Source organism: Hylobates moloch, unplaced genomic scaffold (genome assembly GCF_009828535.3).
Source record: "Hylobates moloch isolate HMO894 unplaced genomic scaffold, HMol_V3 SCAFFOLD_9, whole genome shotgun sequence".
Taxonomy (NCBI): Eukaryota; Metazoa; Chordata; class Mammalia; order Primates; family Hylobatidae; genus Hylobates; species Hylobates moloch.
In genome coordinates this window covers 46,940,202-46,965,690 of record NW_026652284.1, presented here as the reverse complement: position 1 = coordinate 46,965,690, position 25,489 = coordinate 46,940,202, and the positions used below count along the sequence as shown (strand labels likewise).

General features: G+C 36.2%; 1 protein-coding gene across 13 annotated transcripts in view; it reads right to left on the bottom strand.

Moving 5' to 3' along the window:
* RB1CC1 (RB1 inducible coiled-coil 1) overlaps positions 1-25,489 on the bottom strand; it is a 92,917-nt gene that overhangs the window by 41,121 nt on the left and 26,307 nt on the right. For 11 of the 13 annotated variants that reach the window (XR_009215048.1, XM_032759785.2, XM_032759784.2 and 8 more), the window contains 7 exons: positions 23,586-23,700; positions 22,184-22,305; positions 20,603-20,729; positions 20,265-20,435; positions 13,041-13,243; positions 10,518-10,947; positions 4,690-4,860 (listed from right to left, as the gene is read on the bottom strand). Coding sequence is in view for 12 of the 13 variants with exons in the window: in XM_032759785.2 (XP_032615676.1) it covers positions 4,690-4,860; positions 10,518-10,947; positions 13,041-13,243; positions 20,265-20,435; positions 20,603-20,729; positions 22,184-22,254 (1,173 nt within the window). In the remaining variant the exon portion in view is untranslated. Of the gene's footprint in view, positions 1-4,689; positions 4,861-10,517; positions 10,948-13,040; positions 13,244-20,264; positions 20,436-20,602; positions 20,730-22,183; positions 22,306-22,720; positions 22,892-23,139; positions 23,272-23,585; positions 23,701-25,489 lie in introns of all 13 variants that reach the window. The other 2 variants (XM_058444647.1, XM_058444646.1) reach the window with 2 other exon arrangements.

The window sequence follows — 25,489 nt, the reverse complement described above, 5'->3', positions numbered from 1 at the left end:
CAGCTTCATAGGTTTGGTGAGTGAGGTTTTTTTTTGCCAAAACCATGTAGAAGGGTCTACAACAATCCTCATAAATGTTGTGGTTTTAAGAAATTACTCCTTCAAAGGCATTTGAGATGGTCTCTATCTTATGAGATGTTCAGGCGATAAATAATAAATCCCTTTCCACAATTTCTTTTCCCTTTTAATCGGGAGTGGTTTTAAGTTTTAATTGCTATGTAGCTAGAATGTATTATACTACGTTGTAAATGTGTTTAGCAAGATGTAAAATCAACTCCTAAAACTGGATAATCTGAATTTATCTACTTTTCACCAAACACATTCTAAAGGAAGTACTGACAAACTATCTGCAACAGGGAAATACCATTAGCAGCAACAAAAGCAACTGATGAGACATCTGTAAATAAAAATTCCAGACCAGCCAGAGACTAGATAGAATTGTAACATTTCTCAAATTCAAAAAAAACACAAATCCAAATTCTCATTTTATTAAGTATTGATGTGTTCCTACTATGTATGTATCAGGAATGTGTGGTAGTAGATAGAGCAATGGAAGACAGACTAGTGTCCTGCCTCCTTGGAGCTTATATTCTGGGAAGAGACTGTACTAATAAGCACGTAATTAATAATTACAACTGTGGTACAGGATAAGTACAGCATACTAAGAGAAAATAAACCTGATGATGTGACCAAGACTTCAAGATCAGAAAAGTTTGGCTGAGGAAGTGATGCTTCTGCTAAAACCTTGACTCTGTACATCCCTTGGCAGCCAAATACATGACAATATAGGTGTGAAAAGTTGTCTCACTCACCATATACCTCCTAGCTTCAACTGGGTATCCCTTTTCTCTCGTGAGCTCACTGAAAAAAATCTTATTAAACTGAATCCTCTCACATTCAGATTCACTCAGGCATACTCAATTGAAAACTGTCTACCTTGGGGTCAACATTTCTGTCTTACAATTTTGCTCCCAATATACAACCAGACAATGTAGATGACTTCTTATGAATACTGAGGAGTACCAAAAAATATCCATTGGAGAACTTAAATAATTAAATATTTAATTGCCTCGAAATGTTTAAAAGGACTATACCACTCAGGTATCAAAGAAAGAAAAGATATTTTCTAAAAGTAGCAGTATTACCTGTAGTATTCATTTGGTGTTCTTCATATTCCATGAGCTACCGTAGTTTAAAACAATAGCAAAATACTACAAATAAATTAGGTGGAATGAAGATGTTGAAACAGGATGCTCTATGAGCATAAGACAAAAAAAACTAATTTTGTAATTTTCATAGGAACAGCGTAAGAAATTTTCACTGAATTTTACTTCAGTTTGGATTCAAGGAGGTTAAATGGTCAGATTTAGAAAGCAAACAAGAAAAGCTCAAATATGCAAATAATGCATTCTTCCATTTTGAGAAAATAGTATTATCACCCCAACCATACTCCCAGAAAAAGACTTTTCCTTGTATGACAAAACTCCATTTGCTGAAACCAAGTAGACTTGGGGGCAATATCAGCAATAAATATCTTTTTATATTACTAACAAATATAAAACCATCCAATGTACCTGCCTGATTGTTCAAGTGATATAAAGCAGGAGGACTAGTAGCAATATTTTAAAATACTGAGAGATTAAGGGGAGCAAAGAAAAAGTAGAGAGAGAAAAATAGAGTGTCTAAGGTAAGAGAATTGAAAGCCCTGGTTTATTCAATCTGAGAAACAGTTATAAAGAAATCTAGACGATTTTATAGAATGATGGGTTCATAAAATTTAATACGAATAAATATAGGAATGAAATTGACTGCATCAAAATTTAAAGCTTCTGTTTTTCGATCCATATAAATTATCAACAGAGACAATATCTGTATGATCTATAATAGACAAAGAACTATCTAGACAATATATGATAAATTCTAACAAAAACATGAAAAAGAAAATGTGGCGAATGACAAGTCAGAGTAAATACACGGCAAACACTGATAACAGAGAAATTACTCTTCTTACTTACTGGAAGTGTTGACTGGTTTTGCTTCTATGGCAGGCATTAGAACATTATTAATTAATATTTAAAATGAACAAACACCTTAATCCAACAATCCCATTATTGGAGATTGTGCCTAAAGAAATACTAGAACATGCATGTAAAAATGGGTGTATTGAGATACTCAATGAATATTTCTAATATGGAAAAACTGAAACAAACTAAATAATCACCAAAAGAAGTACGCTTACATAAATTTTGTTTGATTCATTCTATGGAAGTTAAAAAACAACTACACTGCAGAAGAAGCAAAAGATCAGGAATGCAGAGTTCTGTCTCTAGTAATGGTAGCCTGTAATGTCAACAAGCTCCCTGTGGCTTTAGGGATGGGAGATCTAGGAAGGCAGTGAAGAAAGAAGTCAGGCACAGTGAAAGGGCTAGGATCCACGAGAAGAATGAAACCGAGAGAGAGAAGTTAGGTGACTAGGAATGCTTTGCTCTGAGGAATTCTGCTGATTCTTGAAGAGGAGTCCAAAATTAAAAATAAGTAGTCAGCAGTCCTGACTTCCCTGAAGAGCTAGAAAATTAAAAGTTGAAGACCAGAGCCAGCCAAGGGAAGGTACAATGGAACAGAGTTTGTTTGCGTTCAGATCCCTAAAACCTATATCCTATGATTAAGGGTAAACTAAAAGTACAATGGCCATCCCAAGAACCAGAATACCAACTTCCAATCATCCAAATCTCTGAAACTGAACTAAAGTAATTTATGATGGTAACTGCCCAAAGCACATACCAAAAGCAAACATAAATTATCTGCAGAAGAAAACGTTATCCTGGGCCTCATAATATTTCTTTGATTTTTCTTATTAAAAAAAAAAAATCAGGTACATGAAAAGCCAAGACCGTAAGAGTGATTATAAGAAACACCACCAAATATACGGCTGGGCGCCGTGGCTCACATCTGTAATCCCAGCACTTTTGGAGGCCGAGGCAGGCCTGAGGTCAGGAATTTGAGACCAGCCTGACCAACATGGAAAAACACTGTCTCTACTAAAAATACAAAATTAACTAGGCGTGGTGGTGCATGCCTGTAATCCCAGCTATTTCGGAGACTGAGGCAAGAGAATTGCTTGCACCCAAGAGGCAGACATTGCAGTGAGATGAGATAGTGCCACTGCACTCCAGTCTGGGCTACAAGAGCGAAACTTCCTCTCAAAAAAGAAACACCGCCAAATATAAACAGACACACAGGAACAGGCAATACAGTCAACAGATAAAGACTTTCGAATTGCTATGTGCTTAATGTGATCAAAGAGATGATGAATGGCTAAGACTAAATATTTGGGTAGAGAATATGAAACTATATACAAAAGAATCAAACTGAAATTGTAGAGCTGAAAAATGAACAAAAATAAGAAATGAGCAAATGGTTAGCTACAGTTAGCCACTAAAAAAGAGAAAAAGTTAAAATGTAGGTTAAAGGTAAATATCTAGAATGAAGCACAGATAGATAAAAAGACAGAAAATACAGGAAACAAGTGTAAATGAAATGGATATGGTGAAAGGTCTAACACGTCTAACTGGAATCACTGAAAGAGAAGGAAAAGCAAGTGAGGGAAAAGCAAGATCTGAAGAGAAACTGACTCAGATTTTTCCCAAATGGTGTAAGTCATTAAGCCACAGATTCAAGATGCACTACAAGCCCAAAGGATAAATACAAAGAATGCCACATCTTGGCACCTCATACTAAAATTGCTAAAAACCAAATAAAAGGCAAAGAAAAGACCAAAAGTAAAATACTAACAACCTAGCATTTTAAATGAACCAGGTAAAAATATCATCCAGAAATCAAGGTGATTTAAAGAGATTTTCAAACAACAAAATTGAACTTATCACAAAAAGGGAATACTAAAGGACATTCTAATTTACATCAGCCTGAACTATAACATCAAGGAAGTACGTTTTGCCTTAAAAAAAGGAAAAGTTAATATGGGGGATGTAATTATTTATATGTTCCAATGAAAGAACACAATTAGAGGAAAAATATTGGCAAGGAAAATTAAACTAGAAAAACAGCTGTCAGAATCTGATTATGACATTCAACTATTCAGCTATGGGTGGTTTTGCCACAATGCTAGCCATGGTGGGTGAAGGACAGGCAATCATGAATTTAAGAGAGGCACTGGTTTGCTTAGAAATGTCCACATTTACCACTCTTACTTAGCCATTCTATCACCATCCTTTGGTTTAAAATCCACTTTTTCAACAGTTCTAGGACTATGCCATTAAATCAGATCTAAAACCTAGGTATTACTATTAGAAGTATTAGTAAATTCTTCAAGATTTCGTATTCTCCTTCTATTCTTAAAAAATTTCATTTCTTATCCTTTGTCCTATGGGGTGTAGTAGGAAGCATTGAAATTTTTAGCACAATAACTGATACGATCATATGCTTTCAACATATCAAAAAAATGTTGATTTCTGCCCCCAGCTTCAAGTAGCGGTTTCATGGTTTATCCATAGGAAATTCAATCATTAAGAACACGCCTTTCTGCTTTATTACAAGCAAACAATATTAATACATTAAAAATATTCAAGGATAAAGTGAAAATACAGCGCACACCAAATTGATACTGCACATAAAACATGTGTACAGAAAAACTACAAATTCCTTTTCCTGAGAAAAGTCTAAAATAGGTACCTGAGCAAGCTCTTTCTGTTCATTCACCAGTCGGCCACAGCTAGCAATCATCTGGTCCAGGGCGTAGAGCCGATCTTCAAGCCCTTTAATGGCTTTCATATTCTGATTATCAAGTTTGGCAATAGTTTGACGGCATTCTGCTATAAATGGTCGAATAATCCTTGGATCAAGCTAAATGACAAGGAAACACATATGAATACAATTTTCAGCAAACAGTTTAAAATGTATTGCATGCTATTCTGACATACAGCTTAAGAGAGAAAATAAGTGATAAAAGATATAAAAAAGCAAAAGCATGGGAACTCTAAGTTATACTTTCATGAGAAGGTCAAGTAGAGGATAAATATCATCCTAGACAACACTGAATTTACAGTAGAATACATAATTAGGAATACAGTTTCAGGAATCACACATTTCAATCAGTGCTACAATTTAATCACTTGTCAGTATCTCTCAGAAAAAGGTATTTTCAATGTCAGCATAATATCATTAATTATCTTATCAATGCAACTTCTCTTTAAAACATATAAACTTCTTCGGCAAACTTATCTCCCTCCTGGAGACAGAAGATAAAACTTCCTTATTCTCTATCTCTATCTCCTCAACAAATCTGCTTGCTCAATTTTGCTTTCTCACTCTTCCATCTCTCCTGTTCCCTGGCTTTAATTCTACACATTTGCTGAAATTCATGGAACCTATAAAATTTTCCAATAATGCTCCTGGTCCCTTAAAAAAATATTTTACCTGGCAGCCTTTCTGTCTGCGTTTTCCATAAAAACTGCTCAGCCAAAAACTACCAATGACTTTGCTTCACTTGAGGCTCTTCAACAGTTAGCATGGCAGATAACCTTTTCCCAACCTTACAGGTTCTGGGAAGTTACTTCTACTGGTTCCTTCATAGCATCCTTTTCTGGCTCCTTTTGCTCTGTCTAATCTTTCTAAAATAGATGATTCAGAAGGATTTTGTCCTTAGCCCATTTTTACTGTTCTCAATATGATTTCAGCATTAAGTATAACTTTTCTGGAGATAACTCCCAAGTCTACTTCAATCACTGATCAGTCTCACAGATTCTCAAACTGTGTTTCTGACTGTTTACTAATATCTACATGTGGGTAGCAACCATGAAACCTTCTATTATTGACTTACTATGCTTGTTTCTAATAAAACCCCCAAATGACTTTCTTCTGCCCACAGATAATATCCAATAAATGTAGAATATAATAAAGGCTTCATTAATCTGATATCAGAGAAAACCTTTCAAGCCTCTCATCTTTTCAAGCTGAAATGTCTATCATTTCAAGATAAACCATGTTTTTCTATCTCTGATCTTTGTTCACAATTCTTATACTAACTGTTTAAGTCAACCTCTCCCTCTATTTAAAGATCCTAGTCAAATACTACCTCCTTCATGCTGCCTTCTCTACAACTGAAAAAAAAAACTGATTAATGCATAGAGTCTTGTACACAGAGAACATACAAAAGCAATTAAAACTAAACTATTTTATTGTTATTATCAAGAATCCAGTGTAGTTAAATAAGAGGGTGCATGTCTAACACCACCGAAAAAATTAACAAAACCATTATTTCAGAATAGGCACCACTAGTTTTGCACAATGTTGTCTCAACTGCAAGTTGTACATTTGTGAACATTTTCTCACTTTTCTCAATTTTGTGGTAACTGAGTCCAATGTGTATATATTTCTACACCAGAGTACTATGCACATCAAAGCCTGGTTACAAATTATTAGAATGATAAAGACGAAAACTGGTTCAAACGTTCAACCTACTCAAAATTACAATTATACATAAACTTAACATAGCAACAACTTAAACCAAAAACAAGGGCTCCTGAATACAACGTATCTGAATTTAATAATTCATTGAAAGTATAAATGCACTGACAAACACAGGAGAGTATTTTATGATTCACTAAATAGTTTACACAACTTCCTAAAAAAAATTTTTTTTGAGCCAGGTTCTGGCTCTGTTGCCCAAGATAGAGTGCAGTGGCATGATCACAGTTCACTATAGGCTCAAGCGATCCTACGGCCTCAGCATCCCTAACTGCTGGGACTACAGGCATGTGCCACCACAATCAACTAATTTTTTGTAGACATGGGTCTCGCCCTGCTACCTAGGCTGGTCTCAAACTCTGGGGCTCAGGCAATAGACTCCCACCTTGGCCTCCCAAAGTGCTAGGATTATAGGCATGAGTCACCGTGCCCAGCTGACTTCCTAAAATCTCACTGCACTTAATATTTTATTCCATTTGTCCACAGATAATAAAAATCTTTGAAGAAATGTTTTAAATTACATATATTGAAACCACAGAATCTCATTAGTAATTATTTACGCAATTTTCAATAATTAACAGTGATACTTAATTTTTACTCTCGGGCTCTTTGGCATCTAAAAGGCTAACATTATTTTTAACTGAGAAAAAAACTATAAAACAAAGTTTCTTACACTTTCTATTCTTAAGCCTCCCACCTTTAAACCCACTCCCCTGCATAGATTCCTTAAGATCACAAGTTGTCTGAAAGAAATGCTAAAGCTCAATAAATTATGCTGGCATTAACCTGGACAGTTTAGAAATGTGCTAAATGCAGACGCTTCCAGTTATTAATTGTTAGAAACACAAATCAGTGTGCCTTTTGTAGTATAATCTGAAACAGAACAACAGTCATCTTAAGGTCGGGTGCAGTGGCTCACACCTGTAATCCCAGCACTTTGGGAGGCAGAGCCAGGCGAATCACCTGAGGTCAGGAGTTCAAAGCCATCCTGGCCAACATGGCCAAACCCTATCTCTACTAAAAAAAAACACAAAAATTTGCCGGGTGTGGTGGCGGGCGCCTGTAGTCCCAGCTACCTGGGAGGTGAAGGGTGCAGTGAGCCGAGATCGTGCCACTGCACTCCAGCCTGGGTGACAGAGCAAGACTACATCTCAAAAAAAAAAAAAAAAAGTCTTTTTAGCAAGAATACAATAAAATTTAAAAATGTGAGTCTACAAAAATGCAGCAACAATTCTAAATTTTTTCTGATAGATAAAATGGGGGGAAAAAGCAATAATTTATAAAACTAGCATCTCTTAATCCACAAAAATATAAAACTAGGAATCCCATGTTAAGTGACTTATGGATGACAGAAATAGTAAATGAATGTCAATGCCCAGATTTGAGCCCCTGCTATTCCAATTCCAAATCCTAATTTCCAAAATACCTATGTCTCGACTAATTTCCCAAGAAAGACATTTTAATTGCCAGTTGAAAGTACATGTTACAAATACTGTTACAATTGGAATTAATCCACAAAAATGATAGATTTAAACTGAATTTCCTTTTACGGAAAAAAAATCTTGGCATATGTTTTTATTACTTCATTGGCAAACAGTGCTACTGTGATCAGATATCAGGTAGGTTAGCTGTTTTGGACAACTGTTTAGTAAAATGAGAATAAAATACCATCTCCAATCGGAGAGAAATCTCATACTCGGTTCATCTTCAGAAATGCCACTAGTGTTATCAAGAAAAAGTACAGTACGTCTGAGAGGAGAAAAATACTGATCTAATAAAAACATCATGGCAAAGTGCCATTCATTATGCAATACATCACATTTACAGATCATACACTTTGTAAAATATAAATAAATTTTTCCAAATTGGATTTTAACTGCTTTAGAACAAATAATATATGTTTTTTGATTTCAAACATTTAAATTCTGGCATACATGTGCAGCATGTGCTGGTTTGTTACATAAATGTGTAAATGTATGCCATGGTGGTTTGCTGCACAGATCATCCCAGCACCTAGGTATTAAGCCCAGCATCCAATAGCTACTCCTCCTGATAGAGCAAGTGAAAAAAAAAATCTAATGGGCATATGCAACTAGTGAGTACTATATTATAGGCACTATTTTATAAAGTCACGTTAGCTAATTTTATAACAAACAAGAATAACCAAATAAAAGTTTGCATTTTGCTTTTGTAATATAATGGTCATGTAAAATATCACGAAGACTTCAGATGTTGTTGCTATACCCTATTCAAAGTAGCATTAACCTCTAAAAAGAAAAAAGTGATTACTTAGTAATAACACTATAGCTACCTTCTATTTTCTGAAGGTATAAATATTTCTGACATTTATTCATTCATTATTTAGAGATGGAGTCTCGCTAGGTTGCCCAAGCTGGTCTTGAACTTCTTACTTCACGTGATCCTCTCACCTCAGCCTCCCAAGTCACTGGAATTACTGGTACAGGCCACTGTGCCTGGCTGACTTTTCATTAAGTCAGAGAATCATTGTTCCTTTCCTTTAGTCATACAAAGTGAAAAAAACCTAAGACTCTGTGAAATTTCACAATAAACATGGAAATACAAAGCCGATTTCAGGTTCTCTTCATATATATAACTCTGTTCTGATATCTGGCACAGCTTAATTATAGAAAAAATGATAGGCCAGGTGCAGTGGCTCATGCCTGTAATCCCAGCACTTTGGAAGGCTGAGGCAAGAGAATTGCTTGAGCCCAGGAGTCTGAGACCAGGCTGAGCAACATAGGAAGAAGACTCCGTCTGTGCAAACAATGAAAAAATTAGCTGGACATGGTGGTGTGTGCCTGTGGTCCCAGCTACTCGGGAGGCTGAGGTGGGAGGGTTGCCTGAGCCTGGGAGGTAGAGGAGCAATGAGCTATAATCATGCCACTGCATTCCAGCCTGGGCGACACAGGGAGACCCTATCTCGAAAAACAAAACAGAACAAAATACCTCAGTTATTCTGATCACAATCATATAAGAAATTATCTACAATCATAAATGGAATTTTCAGGCCACTACAATGTCAACAGTTTAAGCAGGAACACTAACTTTCATTCATTTTTGGCAGTGATCAATCTTTGTATAACATATTACATACTTCTCTGGCAAACATGTCTTAACTGAAAGAAATGCTTAGCCTACGGAATGTCATCAAAAAACTGGACACTGAAAGAATGATAAAACCTAGATTTTTAGTTTTCCATTTTACTATATCCTATAACTTTAAGAGCAATGTATGTATTCTTTTTTAGGCATCCCAGACAATGTGCTATCCTGCTCTAAATAGTGAATCAAAGATGAACTCTTTTTTGACTGCATGCTCCTTGAAAAGTTTAACTATTTTTAACAATTATCTTTTGACAACAGCAGCCTTCACAACATTATTTAATATTTCTCTAACAATGAAACATGCCCCATCAACTTCCTTCCTGGTGTCAAAGATTTTGCATCAGTTTACGGATCAGATATGAAGGGGTATTTATTCCTCAGGTTTAAAAGGTTTTCAGGTGTGCCAGAGAAGACCTTAATCCAAAATACAAGCTCACTACAACTATAAAATACAACTAAAAAACACAGTGTCTACGTTTCGAATTTTAAAGATCTCAGGCAGATGCAGCATTTAAAATTTCTTCTTTAAAAGTCAGAAAGAGGTTGCCAGTAAGGAAATAGTGACTGGAAAGAGGCACAAGGGGACTTTCTGGGCAATAAAATTTTCATTATCTTAATTTGTGTGGTGGTTATTCCTTGCATGAACCACTCAAGACCTGTGTAGTTTACTGTATGTAAATTATTCTTATTGCACTAGAAATTTTTCCTATCTCAAATAATCTTCACAAATTTACAATCAATTCATAAATAAAATTATGAATTAAATTGATTCAACTTATAAGTTTCACTCCAAGGCTTATTTATTTCTACTAAAAGGTAATACCCATTCTCTCAGTACATAAAATATTTAGGATAAATAATATAAAGTAGTAAAATGACAAAACAAACATCAAATTAACATTACTTACCCTGCTCATAGAATCAAAGCACTTCCTGACCAAAGATTCCACATCATTAGGTCTATCTTGAACATTTATCCAGTCTAACAAAGAAACATTAAAAAAGGGCAGATCACCATCTTTAGTGTCTATCGTAGTTTCATCTTGCTGATGAACAGTACTTTGACAAGATTCCCTAATTTCTTTGCCACTTTCAGCATCTGTGGTATCTGGGGACACATGTTCCACTGACTTGGGAAATGAGGTTAACAAAGATTCATTAGTTGTTCTAGGCATATCGGGAGAGAGCACCAGTTCAGTGGATCTTTTCATCTCAGCCTTTTCTGAGCCTTCATGTTCAGGTAAAGAATCCAGTCTTCCCAAACATTCTCTGTAACTATGTCTGGTTAGGCACTCCAACAGTGGAATCTTGGCCATTACTGAAACTGCAGTTCCTAAACTTAAAATACAAAAGATCTGTCAGTAAAACTATGAGACAGCTCTAATTAGGAATTCGCATGTTTGAATGAAATCACATATTATTATATACACAAATCTCACCACTTCTCTGTAACATTATACATACATAAACTAGTCTATGAGCTAGCTATTCACTAAAAGTCTAGTTTAGCAGACAGAGGCTATTGTTAACACATTAAAATATCACTCTAGGGCTGGGCGTGGTGGCTCACACCTGTAATGCCAGCACTTTGGGAGGAGGAGGCCAGCAAATCATTTGAGGTCAGGAGTTCGAGACGAGCCTCGCCAACACAGCAAAATCCATTTCTACTAAACATACAAAAATTAGCTGGGTGTGGTGGCAGGCACCTGTAATCCCAGCTACTGAGGAGGCTGAGGCACAAGAATCGCTTGAACCTGGGAGGCGGAGGCTGCAGTGAGCTGAGATGGCGCCACTGCACTCCAGCCGCCTGGGCGACAGAGCAAGGCTCCGTCTCAAAAAAACAAACAAACAAAAAAACACTCTAAAGTAAAGCTAGCTATACTAAACAAGTGAACACTAGGCTTTTATAAAACCTTAAAGACGTAACAAATTTAAATTTACAAAAAGATTCACCATAGCAGTATCTTAGAATATAACCTTACGGCCTTAAGTAAATCAAATATATTTGATATATTCAAAGCACAGGATAAAAATAACAATCCTAATGAAGATAGCTCTTGTACTTGTAACACCCTGAAAACAGGTTTATGTTGTCAAAAGCATGGGGAAAATATGAAATCTTGGTGATTTAACTTCTATAAAATCATATACAATATGATGTAGGTCCCTACTTTAAATTGATATAGCTAATAGAACCCTTAGAAAAAGTTACTTGAAAAGGTTCTCATTTAAACTTTAAAAAGATCTTTCTATTCTTAATGAATCCTTCTCTTTCCTCTCAAGATTTTTCCATTTTTAAGGCCAAAATCTATCTAATATTCATAACACAAAACAGAGAAATCTGAATTTAAAAGGTTACCCAAATTTAAAGAAAAAAGACAAAGATCAAAACCAGAACATGCTACTTGCCTCTAATTCAAGGTCAAGACAATTAAAAGAAAAAAAAATCTACAGATCCAAAACGAAAAACCTGAACACAAAATGCTAAAAGCATATGCACACACACACAATAAGGGTTAGTTTCATGCTGAATTACCATTATATTTGCACGTTAACTATAGCCCTTTTAAAAAAAGAATCAATGTGTATTAAATGTACTTCTATGCAAAGAACTAAAACTTGCCATTTTAATGAGCATTGAAAACACATGGGCTGGCCGGGTGCAGTGGCTCACGCCTGTAATCCCAGCACTTTGGAAGGCCGAGGCGGGTGGATCATGAGGTCAGGAGATCTAGAGCATCCTGGCTAACACGGTGAAACCCCGTCTCTACTAAAAATACAACAACAACAAAAAAATTAGCCAAGCGTGGTGGCGGGCACCTGCAGTCCCAGCTACTCGGGAGGCTGAGGCAGGAGAACGGAGTCAACCTGGGAGGCGGAGGTTGCAGTGAGCTGAGATCACACCACTGTACTCCAGCTTGGGCAACAGAGCGAGCCTCCGTCTCAGGAAAAAAAAAAAAAAAAAGAAAAGAAAAGAAAACAGAAAACACAAGGGCTTTTTTTTCCACCTCATCAAACCTGTATCAGGATGGCAATATTTACATAGAGCTTAAAATTTTCCTCCATTGTCCAGTGTTTGATAATGTGCCTATTTCTGTTAGATGTTATTTTTTACATCTTGCCTTTTGTTTAGTGGACAAGACATAAGCAAAGATTCTTGGTTTTATAAATGATTTCAAAAGTATTTGGGACCTTCTTACAAGTAAAACAACCCAAGAGAAAGAAATGTGGGAGACTCACACATGTAAACATAATTATCATTTTTTAAGTTAAAAACTATAACCTACAAAGCACTATCAAAAAAGGCTCAAAGAATAAACCTGTTATAATAAATATACGGCCTATAAGAAACAAATTTGCAGTAATTAAACCTACTGATAAATTTCAAAGGCATTTTAAAGAAATATTATCCATTTTAATGGCAAACATACTGAGTAAGTTTTAACTTGATGTCTTCTATGGACTGCAGATAATTTGAATAAATACTTTCAAACTTGAAAAGTAGCTTTTGGTATGAATTTGAACAGTCCTCCAGGTTGGCCATGATTGCAGCCCAGCCTTGGTGTTGAAGATGTTCATCATGTACAAGACCTTCACAAAAAGAACAAAGTTTCTTGGCAACTTCATACATTTCCTATATTGAAAAAGAATACAAAAGAAAGTAAAAGAAGGCAATGGTTTGTTTGCAGAAGTTTGCATATGTTTACAAACACGTATGTGTAAATGCGTCGTAGAGCACATTTAACAAAGTATTTCAAAGGACTGTTTTAGTTTATCTCTGTTCACTTCTGTAAAAGACAGCCTAAACATAAGTGAGGTGTTTAATATAAAAGAGGTGTTATAACCTATAACATAAGTAAGGTGTTTCCGAGCAGGCATCCTAAGAGATAGTCAAAAGAAGAATCCATAAGATGCTACCTCTGAAAGACAAAGGAGTAGGGCTTTCAATTATTTGACTAATGATCAACATCTGTCATCTCAAATGTCACTGTCCTCTGGTATTATCTCAAGACATACATGTCAAAAACAATTTTTTGGTGAAGGCAAAGCTAAAATACATCATCTACTTCTAGATTAGTGTAACTATAACACATTTAGTAACCCTAAATGAGATTCTAGAAAATATTTATTTAAGCAGTGAAAATACCTTCAGAAAATAGACATCTGACATTCAGTTCCAAATAATGAAGTACAAAAATATTTATTAAGGATAAATTACAAGACAGCAATGTAGATTGCTTTATATATGGAGATATATAAAGAAGTCCACTGTTACAAAATATTTTAGTTGGCAAGGAAATAAGACAGATCATTCTACCTTTGTTAACTGGTATGAGACAGATATAAAAGTCACAAAAGAGACAGGAAATGAGAAGTCAAAGCTAACTGAAGGCATTTAAGTATCAAGGTGTGAAAAGAATATGAACAAAGATAGGGAAAGAAGTACTCCAAAAAGAGTGGAACATGATGAAGTGGCAAAGACAGGAAATATAAAGCGCTACTGGTTAAGAACAAATGGTCTGGAGGAAAAAGCGAGAGAAAGAGGGCCAGATGATCAAAGACCCAGAAAATACTAAGGTAAGGAAGGAGGAATTGGAGTTTACTCAGAAAAGACCTCCTAAAGAATTCTTTAACATGAAGAATGCAATCAAATAGAAGCTTGAAGATGACTGATAATACGGAAAATGTTATAAGGTGGAACGGGAAGGCACCTGAAAGAATGGATGTAAAATGATTATTTTTAAGTTGTCCAGGCAAACTGTAAAAAAGCTACTGTAAGTTATCTAGTTACCAAAGTAAATAAGAAGATGGTCTTTATGGGGTAGGAATGTCAGTAAAATGATTATGTGCCATGTCAATTAATCAATCACGCTGCCACTAAAATAGAGTGGGAAAAAACTCTGGAATTATGAACTACCAGAAATAAAATGTTTTCAGATTTTTTTAAACAGATGAAAGAGGTGACACCCTTGAAATGATGAGTAAAAAAGTTGTTGGGTACATTAAAGCAAGAAGTTCTCGCAGCGCATGTAGAAAATGTAGGAAGAAGATTCTTAAACACACAAAAGATGGAGGATATAAAATATTCAAATGTTTCAATTTTTTGAATTGTTAAAATTTATAAATGTAAAATAAGTTGAACTGTAGCACTGTTTACTAGGAAAATAAACTTATGATATTTCAAAAACGGGAGTATCTTGCAACAATGAAAAAGGAATAATATATATAGTATGGGCTGGGTGCAGTGTAATCCTAGTACTTTGGGAGGCTGAGGCGGGCAGATCACCTGTGGTCAGGAGTTTGAGGCCAGCCTGGCCAACATGGTGAAACCCATCTCTACCAAAAATACAAAAATTAGCTGGGCGTGGTGGCACGTACCTGTAATCCCAGCTACTGGGGAAGCTGAGGCAGGAGAATCACTTGAACCCAGGAGGCAGAGGTTACAGTGAGCCAAGATCGCACAACTGAATTCCAGCCTGGGTGACAAGAGCGAAACTCCATCTCAAAAACAAAAAAGTATAGTACGCTTTCATTTATTTGGGGAGGCTAAGGTCAGTTAGAAATGTGAAACAATACAGGTATGAGATAGAAATGCACTTTGTGTGTATATCAAAGTCTAGGAAAATGCAAATCAAATGTTCCACCATCATTAAGATGGAGTGGGGGATGCAACGAAAAAGGAAGTATTTTCTCTATATATTTTGCTGATAAGCATGCCAAAATTATGACCATTCTGTTTTAGAAGATAATACTGTTAATGAACAAATTTAGGTGAAAAGAAATATCTTTACAGGTAAAATAGGAAAGTTTAATTTCTGGAAGTACAATGATATGAATGTAAACAGCACTGGCCTTGGAGAAAAGAGGTTCTTCTTCTCCCTGGCTATCTGGCCTTGAAGAAATTACTTATCTTCACCTGTTCTTAATTCCATATGTATATAAGAAAGGGCTAATAGTTTCAGTTGTAAGATAATGAAGTAAAGATGTCTTTGCCTGCTTCTCCTTCATGAAACCAACCAAATACAAAAGGGAAACAAGAAACCATCTTGATGAAACCAGGAAACAACTACCACCACCACACATACAATATATGCAGCAAACCTGTGAAGAATACGAAAACTGATCAACTTGGGTCAAATAAAAAGGGCACCCACTGTGAAAGAGTAACAAATCTCGGGAACCCAAAATCACTAAGCCAACAGAAAAGCCAAGCTGGGAACTATGTCAGGCAAACCTGCCTCCAGTTTTATTCCTAAATAAGATGGCTACAAATATAAGAAAGCTACATACCTCCCTCACAATTTTGCCACAAGGAAATTTCTTGTGGGCTTCAAGATCTTTAACCTAAAACAGTTCTGCTGAATTTCACGTTGGCAATGTAAACTGACAGTATATCTTCACATGTGCGGGACAGAAAGTCACACCTCTGATCACCTGAAACAAAGGCCTATCTGCTTCCTCTGTCTTACTGTTTATTGTTTATGTAAAAATGCAGATGCATTGAGCCAGACTAAATTATGTATTGAGTGAAAGGCTGATCAGGGACTCCAAAGACCCCACTTCGAGTTATCCTGCCCTTCTGAACCAAACCAATGTACTTCTTACACATATTCATGTCTCATGTCTCCCTAAAATGTATAAAAGCAAGCTGTACCCTGGCCACCTTGGGCACATGTCATCAGGACCCCCTGAAGCTATGTCTTGGGTGTGTTCTTAACCTTGACAAAATAAATTTTCTAAATTGATTGTGACCTCTCGCATGATAATTTAGGTTCACACCACTGTTGCAGACATTTAGCAAAACTTGGGAGAACCGAATACTCCTTGTGGGAAGCTTGGGTGGAGAGCAAGAACCTCTTGGGGCCCTATCTGAAATTAGAGAGTAGCAGAAGAAATAATACCTATTTGTATTACATACTTGCAAAAAGCCAAAGGAAAAACTGAGAAAAAGCCCTAGAACTGCTAAATTTTGTCTAAGGAGAAGGACAAAATAAGTTATCTCTGTCCCTCTCTTACACATACAGATTCTGCTTCTAACTGGGGATCCCCTGTGACCCAGGGCAGCTTCCTGCTCACCAGGAAGTGCTATCTTATACCCTTTCCTACACTGTTTTGTAGAGGAATAATTCTACTCATTCAAACACAAGCAAAAATTTTAACATATGAAATCTACACTAAATTACCCTAAGAAAAAAAAAGAATTAAAAGTAAAAAAAAAACTAAATGCAGAAAAACTTTCTCCAAGAGCAAATGGAAATTATAACCAAATTCTTTTCCTAAGAACTTGGTCTAATTTTGCTTTACAAAAAAGAACTCAACACAGAGATTTAGCTCAGGAAATAAATTAAAAAGAAACATATCACTGATTGAAGGCTACACTGGAAGAAGACACTGCTGAAAACAGAGAAGTCTAAATCAAGCTTTAACAACCAAGTGAAATTAATCGAATTACCATGTAAATGATAGCTAATATATGGAAGAAAAAAGACAGTGTGCACTGAGTCCATTTCAAGATGAAATCTGAAAGAACTATGGACATTTCGGCACAGAAGAGATTGCAGAAGTAGAAGACAAGACAGATTTAACATTGTCAAAGTGTTCTGATTTCTTTACACTACAGCAGTCAAAAGAATGTACTAGGGTATTCACAGCAGGTTTAGTCACAATAGTTGAACACTGGAAACAATCTCAATATCCACTAGCAGCAGAACAGATTTAAAAAAAAACTGTGGTATATTTGTACAATATAGAATACAATGCAGCAATGAATACAAACCACCGATACATGCAACAGCATGAATCATTCTCAGGAACATCGTGTTGCATAAAAGAGGCTAGACACAAAAGAACAGAAACTACATTATTCCATTTATTTACATTCAAAAAGAGACCAAGTAATCTTGGTTTAGAAGTCAGGATACTCGTTAGCATTAACGAACAGGGAGGATGAAAACTGATGGGGAGAAAGTCCTAAGTAGGGCTTCTGCGTTGAAACTATTTGTTTTTGTGGGGGGTTTTTTTGTTTGTTTTGTTTTTTTTTTTTTTTTTTTTTTTTTGAGATGAAGTCTCACTCTGTCACCCAGGCTGGAGTGCAGTGGCGCGATCTTGGCTCACTGCAACCTCTGCCTCCTGGGTTCAAGCAATTCTCCTACCTCAGCCTCCTGAGTTGCTGGGACTACAGGCACATGCCTCCACACCCGGCTAATTTTTGCATTTTTTTTTAAGTGGAGACAGGGTTTCACCATATTGGTCAGGCTGGTCTCAAACTCCTGACCTCATGATCCACCTGCCTTGGCCTCCCAAAGTGCTGGGATTACAGGCATAAGCCACCGCATCTGGCTGAAACTATTTTTTTTATGTGTTCATTGTGAAAATTCACTAAGAATGGATGTACAATTACGGTTTGTGCATTTTTCAATATGTATATATCTCAATCAACAAAAATCTGTTCTTAAATTTACCAATAAGGTAAATGAATAGAAGGTCACACCACAGGTAAATGAAGTAATCAGAAAATCTGACTTTAGAGACCACATCCCAGACCATGAAGAAATACTACCTCTAATTCCTCACATAATGAATGGATTAGACCTATGTTACTGTTTTGGTTATAGCAGCTTTAGAATTTGTTTTATAAATCTGAAAAGAGGGCAGGCATGGTGGCTCAATGTATTTTATAAATCTGAAAAGAGGCCAGGTATGCTGGCTCACGCCTATAATCCCAGCACTTAGGGAGGCCAAGACAGGAGGATTATTTGAGCCCAGGAGTTTGCCACCAACGTCGGCAATATAGTGAGATCCTGTCTCTATATAATAAGTCAATAAAATACCTAATGTAAATGACGAGTTGATGTTGGGGAACCACCGCTTACATTTCAGAAGATGTATAGAAACGCCTAGATGCCCAGGCAAGTTTGCTGCAGGGGCAGGGCCCTCATGGAGAACCTGTTAGGGCAGTGTAGAAGGAAAATGTGGGGTCGGAGCCACCACACAGAGTCCCTACTGGGGGCACTGCCTAGTGGAGCTCTGAGAAGAGGGTCACCATCCTCTAGACCCCAGAATGGAAGACCCACCAACAGCTTGCACTGTGCACCTGGAAAAGCCACAGACACAATGCCAGCCCGTGAAAGCAGCCAGGAGGGAGGCTGCATCTTGCAAAGCCACAGGGACAGAGCTGCCCCAAGTTCATGGGAACCCACCTCTTGTATTAGTAAGAGCTGGATGTGAGACCTGGAGTCAACGGAGATCATTTTGGAGCTTTAAAACTTGGCTGCCATGCTGGTTTTCAAACTTGCATGGGACCCTGTAACCCCTTTGTTTTGGCCAATTTCGCCTTTCGCCTCCTGCCATAATTCCAAGGCCTCTCCAGCCATGAGGAACTGTAAGTCCAATCAAACCTCTTTTTCGTCCCAGGCTCAGGTATGTCTTTATCAGCAGCATGAAAACAGACTGATATAGAATGCTTGGTATTTGAATCTCAGATTACTAATTCAGGATCTCAACAGCAATAATCATCTTTCTCATTTCATTTATGTATTTAAAAAATATTTTAAATATGATGCATTAAAAGAGAAATAATGCCAGCTTATATTTAATTCCTGATATACATATTTCTGACATTTTCGTTTCTTTTTACTTTCTTGTTTTCATTCTTTGAATGAATATAGTTTTAATATAGTTGAATATAGTTTTAATTGCTCTTTCTAATCACTTGAAAATTACATATCCTACTAATCTTTTAACTTATTATCATATTTAATACTTTCTCTATCAAAATGTAGTATGTATACTTTTCAACCAAATCAAAAAAAACTCTAAAAGATTCTATTATGTAAATTCAGTTTACGGAAGTATATTTTTTAAAATTTTGTCCTCTCAAAGCATTTTTGGACTCTTAAATGTTTATTAAATATGTTTCACACAGATGAGGTTATTTCCTTTTAATGTTGTATCCTATGTGAAAAATGGGGGTATTTGCACAAATGTATATACTGCTTAAAACAAATCTCTAAGAGTTTTACTAATTAAAGCTAATGTTCAGTAATCTTATTTATTTTTACAAAAGGAAAATACTATTATTTCATTGGTTCTAACACATTTTTTCCATTATTAAAAGAAAAATGTAGCTTACTACTGATAGCTTAATGTCAATGATATTACTAGAAGGTAAATAGCAAATTAAAAAGGAAAATCAAATGACTGGGAAACAATCTGTGGGAACTGCAAGTAGCAGTGTTAAGAACTATGTATTAGAAAGAAACCTGATTCTCCTCCAGGAACTAACCATAAATATGGAAAAAATAAATACATTTTTAGAGCTATTTAAGTTCTCTTTGTTAACATCTACTCTAACATAGGTCCTCTATTAATTAATGTTCAAAAGTAACTATTTATATACCATTATCTAGGAAAGAAGGTGACCAAATCATGTTAAGACAGCTTTTCCACTCTAAAATACTGTCATTATCAAAGTAGAATAACTAGCAATGTATGACCCAGAAATTTTAAAACTACATATATTAACCAGAAAATATTTTTAAAGTTTATTTGTCAAACTTTTTGCATACTTCCTATGCAATTTAGACTACTGTGCTATTTAGATCCAAATGCTTTTAGAAGCAATCAGTTAGTTAAAATAATTGTTTATATCTTACCAATGCAAGCTGTGTCCTTGAAGCAACAGTATGAAAAACTGCAGGCATCATAAGAGATTCTTCAACTTTTATTTCCATGTCATTTTCTGTCGAAAAGGTAGTTTTAGGAATAGCAGGTGGACGATCACTTAAGATCATTTCTTTGTTAAAAAGAAAAATTGGATTTGTATCCTATATTTTTTAAAAAAGGAGAAATAACCAAAATAAAATGTTATAAATACTGAACGTGCACATTGCCTTCAATATATGAAGCAAATAAACCTTACTTTTGAACGCTGAGTTCCCAATGTGATGTAAAGGTGGTGCATTCTTGTGTGAAAGGACTCTTGAATACCTACCGTCCCAGCACTGTAGGTACACACTCTTCGATCTGCAGCCATGCATTCTCCTCCATTGACCACCAGCACCTGGTGTTGAATAGCAATCTTGTATTTGCTCTGAATGGCATGCTTAAGGTCTGCCACACTTCAAAAAATGAAATAAATCAGTTGTTTATATTTGCCCAATGACTTTATTTTCCAAGTAGTACTATATAAAAACACTTTAGAGGTTAATGAATTTCACTCTAAAACTTTCCCCAAAAACAGTAATAAAAAATATAAGCTTCCTATTTAATGAACAGGATGCCATAACAACTGGCTGATCTTAGGTAAATAATTCACCCATGTGTCATATCTAGAAGTGAGTCTATGAAATGGAGGCAGTAGACACATTTATTTTTGAGTTATCTATGTAACATAGCAAAAGAATATGCTCAAACTGGTTATCATGTCTATTAAAATCCTCAGGCTATGTAATTTTTGTTAAAATCTCCACACGTTTTAGAAACTACATTAAGTCTAACACATGTGAAGATTCCTTCCTATCCCTATCTTCCAAAAAATCATTCATGTAAGGGTAAAATCAAGTTTAATGAAAACTAATTCTGAAAAAAAAATCCATAATTCAAATTTTACAACAAAAACTATTATTTCACACATTATTTATAATAATTCCAGTGTCAGATCTATTCTGCATTGCCATCAAGTCTTTGCTATTATGGCCACTACAAAAATATAAACAGCGTTGGAAATAATATTTACTACTTCTATGTCCTTCCTGTCAAGCTAGAGAATTATTAGATACCTGAGTCCCACTAAATTTGGCTGAAAATATTAAATTTATTTTTTCTCTCCTTAACAAACAAAATAAACCTATTGACATTTCTTCATAAACTGAATAAAAACAAATGACCAAAAATCAGGGAAGTGATATACATTGTTTTATGAAGCTTCCAATAATTCCCTTAACAATGGCCTGTGAAACATAGAACAGCAATTGACTATAGGTACTTACAACAATGGAAATCAGTTTGTTTTGTGTGGGTAGATCTGTTTACTGGTCTGTTTACTGTTTACATGAATATTATATTCATGCCAACAGAACAAAGCACAATTTAAAGAATGTAACTAGTATTTTAGAGAAAGATAACAATTATATATAAAATATGTTAGGATAAAAGATTTAAGACTTGCCATTATGTGATTTTTTTTTTTTTTTTTTTTTGGAGACAGAGTCCCGCTCAGTCGCCAGGCTGGAGTGCAGTGGTGCGATTTTGACTCACTGCAACCTCAGCCCCGGGAGTTCAAGTGATTCTCCTGCCTCAGCCTCTGGATTAGCTGGGACTACAGGCACGTGCCACCACACCCAGCTAATTTTTGTATTTTTAGTAGGAACAGGGTTTCACCATGTTGGCCAGGATGGTCTCATCTCTTGACCTCGTGATCCGCCCGCCTCGGCCTCCCAAAGTGCTGGGATTACAGGCGTGAGGTACCGCACCCGGCCACCATTATGCTACTTTTTAAACAGCAGAATGATATTTCTTAAAATTTCTGCATGCAGACAGAATGCGAAAAAAAAATAAATGAAATACAACTCACGTTTGCACTGTAAGTTCAGTGTCAAATGTTAGAGTAGTTCCAGTGTTAACCAGAAATACATATAACTTCATGATGATTTATCTGAATTCTGTGAGCTTATACCTCACCCTCTGATACGGTTACTAGAAGAAACAAGAAAAGTGATCAATTTTACAAATGCAACTACAATCACAAATACTATCATCATTATGACACAGTACAGTATTACTATATAAATAACAAAAATATCAAAATGGGCTTTGATGTCTAGGATGGCTAACTGGATAGTTCCGTAAACTCAATGCTTAAAAAAAATAAAAATAAATAGTAATGAGTTTAGTGAAAAGAAAAGTGTAACTGTTCTGCCATAGGAAAAAAAGTTTGATTTTTCAAGAAGTAAAAGGCCAGTAGCTAGAGTAAAGGTTGCTATGTGCACATTTCACTCAGTGTTTTACATTAAGAATAAAACAGTTGGTCAAACATCTTATCCCTGAGAGTTTTCCCCCTACTTCTTCCTCAACATAATAAAAAATAGATTAGTATTAAGGTTAAACTTACTAATCGCAAATTAAGAGTAGCCATTACTTGCAAATTAGGGGAAATGAATCCCAATTCCTTCCATCAGCTGCCTGTTGATCTGTGTTTCATCTCTACACTGAGCTAGAAATCCTCCATAAGAAACTCCTTAATAGTTCCATCACTTTGTATAACAGTAGCAAGTGTACAGGTCTGGAAATCAGAATATTTAAAATTCTGCGATTAACATGCCCAAGGAAAAACCTCAACTAGAAAATAAAGCTTCTTCATCTATAAAATGAGGATGACATACACAACCAGGCACAGTGGCTCATGCTTGCAATCCCAGAACTTTGGGAGGCCAAGGCAGGAGGATCACTTGAGGCCAGGAGTTCAAGACTAGCCTGGGCAACACAGCAACACCCTGTCTGCACAAAATGTTTAAAAAAAATTAGCCATACTTGGTGGTGCATGCCTGTGGTCCCAGCTACTTGGGAGGCTGAGGCAGGAGGATGGCTTGAGCCAAGGAGTTCAAGACTGCAGTGAGCTATGATTGTGCCACTGCACTCCAGCCTGGGCAACAGAGAAAGGCCCTGTCTCAAAAGAAAAAGAGAAAGGAAAAAAACTTACAATAATGACATATAAAGGGGACAGATTTCATGGTCTAACATTTTATTTTCAACAAATGGAGGAAAAGATCCATAAGATTAATGAAACTGGTGAACGATAACTATAAATAAATTCCCAGAAAGTAGTAGGTACCTTTACTTATGCTCTTTCCACATAAGCCTTAGAGAATTATTAGAGAAGGAAAATGCAAATAAGGTTTTAAAATTAAGATTTCCAGAATCATTATTTTAAAGGCAATAGGTAAAACTCTGCTATACAGGTAGAAACTGTGACTTACCGTCAGGCACTGTGAAAAGGACTACCACTTTTCTTAAAAAGTAGATTAAAACTGGCTTATGTTTGCTTTGCTTGAGATTGGCAACTGAATGGCATTACTGGTTAAACTCAGAGAACTGGAAAAGAAAAATTTCTGGTTATAAAGAGAAACAATTCAGTACGAAACAACATATGGCTATTGTTCCTTTCTTCTTTTTAAAACTACCATCTGTAAGAATAATCTCTACTCAGGCCCTTCTACCTGCACATTCACTATAATACCAACTACATGAATTCAACCCATATCACTCCGTGGCATCAAACAAAAGTCACCAATAAATTCCTCAAAACTGCCATTTCCACAACAATTTCTCATTTCTTAAAATATTATGGTAAAGAAGTATCCAGGCAGTGGAGTTAGAAAGCTTGGGTTTGGTTTGGGGCCCATTACTTGCAATTATATGATCTTGGACAACTTTCGGCTTCCTCTTTTGTAAATAGGAATAAAAATGGCACCTGTAGCAGACAGCCTCTAAGACAGCAGCAAGTATCGGTACCATATCCACCTACTGTATTCATACTCCAGTGAAATCCCCACCCTCAAGTGTAGGCAGGGCCTGTGATCTGTTTCTAACCAAAAAAATATTGCAAAAGTGATGTGATATCATGTAGGTAATTGTTACTTAAGATTATAACTCCCATCTTGACAGCTGACTCTCTCTCTCTTGCCAGCTTTGATGAAGTAAGCTGCCATATAGACAGGCCTACCTGATAAGGAATTGAAGATGGCCAGCTAGCAAGAAGCTAAGGTCTCAGTCTGACAACTCTCAAGGAACTGAATCTTGACAACCACCACAAGCCCATAAGCAGATCCTTTCCTAGTTGAGCCTCAGACAAGACCTCAGCCCTGGCCAACACTTTGACTGAAGTCTTGCAGAGACCCAAAAGGGCCCAGTGAAGTCATACCCAGAATCTATAAAATAATAGATTTATGCTGCTTCAAACAACCAAGTTTATGGTGATTTCTCATTCAACAATAGATGATTAATATAACACAACCATATCACAGGGATATTAGGAGGATGTTGCTGTGGGAATTCAGGGACCCCAAACAGAGCGACCGGCTGGAGCCACAGCAGAGGAACATAAATTGTGAAGATTTCATGGACATTTATCAGTTGCCAAATAATACTTTTATAATTTATGCCTGTCTTTAATCTCTTAATCCTGTTATCTTCGTAAGCTGAGGATGCATGTCATCTCAGGACCACTGTGATAATTGTGTTAACTGTACAAATTATTGTAAAACGTGTGTTTGAACAATACGAAATCAGTGCACCTTGAAAAAGAACACAATAACAGCAATTTTTAGGGAACAAGGGAAGACAACCATAAGGTCTGACTGCCTGCGGGGTCAGGCAAAAAGAGCCATATTTTTCTTCTTGCAGAGAGCCTATAAATGTATGTGCAAGTAGGAGAGATATTGCTAAATTCTTTTCCTAGCAAGGAATATTAATACCCTGGGAAAGGAATCCATTCCTGGGGGGAGGTCTATAAACGGCCGCTCTGGGAATGCCTGTCTTACATGGTTGAGATAAGGACTGAGATACACCCTGGTCTCCTGCAGTACTCTCAGGCTTACTAGGGTGGGGAAAAACTCTGTCCTAGTAAATTTGTGGTCAGATTGGTTCTCTGCTCTCAAACCCTGTTTTGTGTTGTTTAAAATGTTTATCAAGACAATACATGAACCGCTGAACATAGACCCTTATCAATAGTTCTGCTTTTGTCTTTTGTCCTGTTCCCTCAGAAGCATGTGATCTTTGTTAGACCCTTATTAGTTCTGCTTTTTGCCCTTTGAAGCATGTGATCTTCTACCTATTCCCTGTTCTTACACTCCCTCCCTTTTTGAAACCCTTAATAAAAACT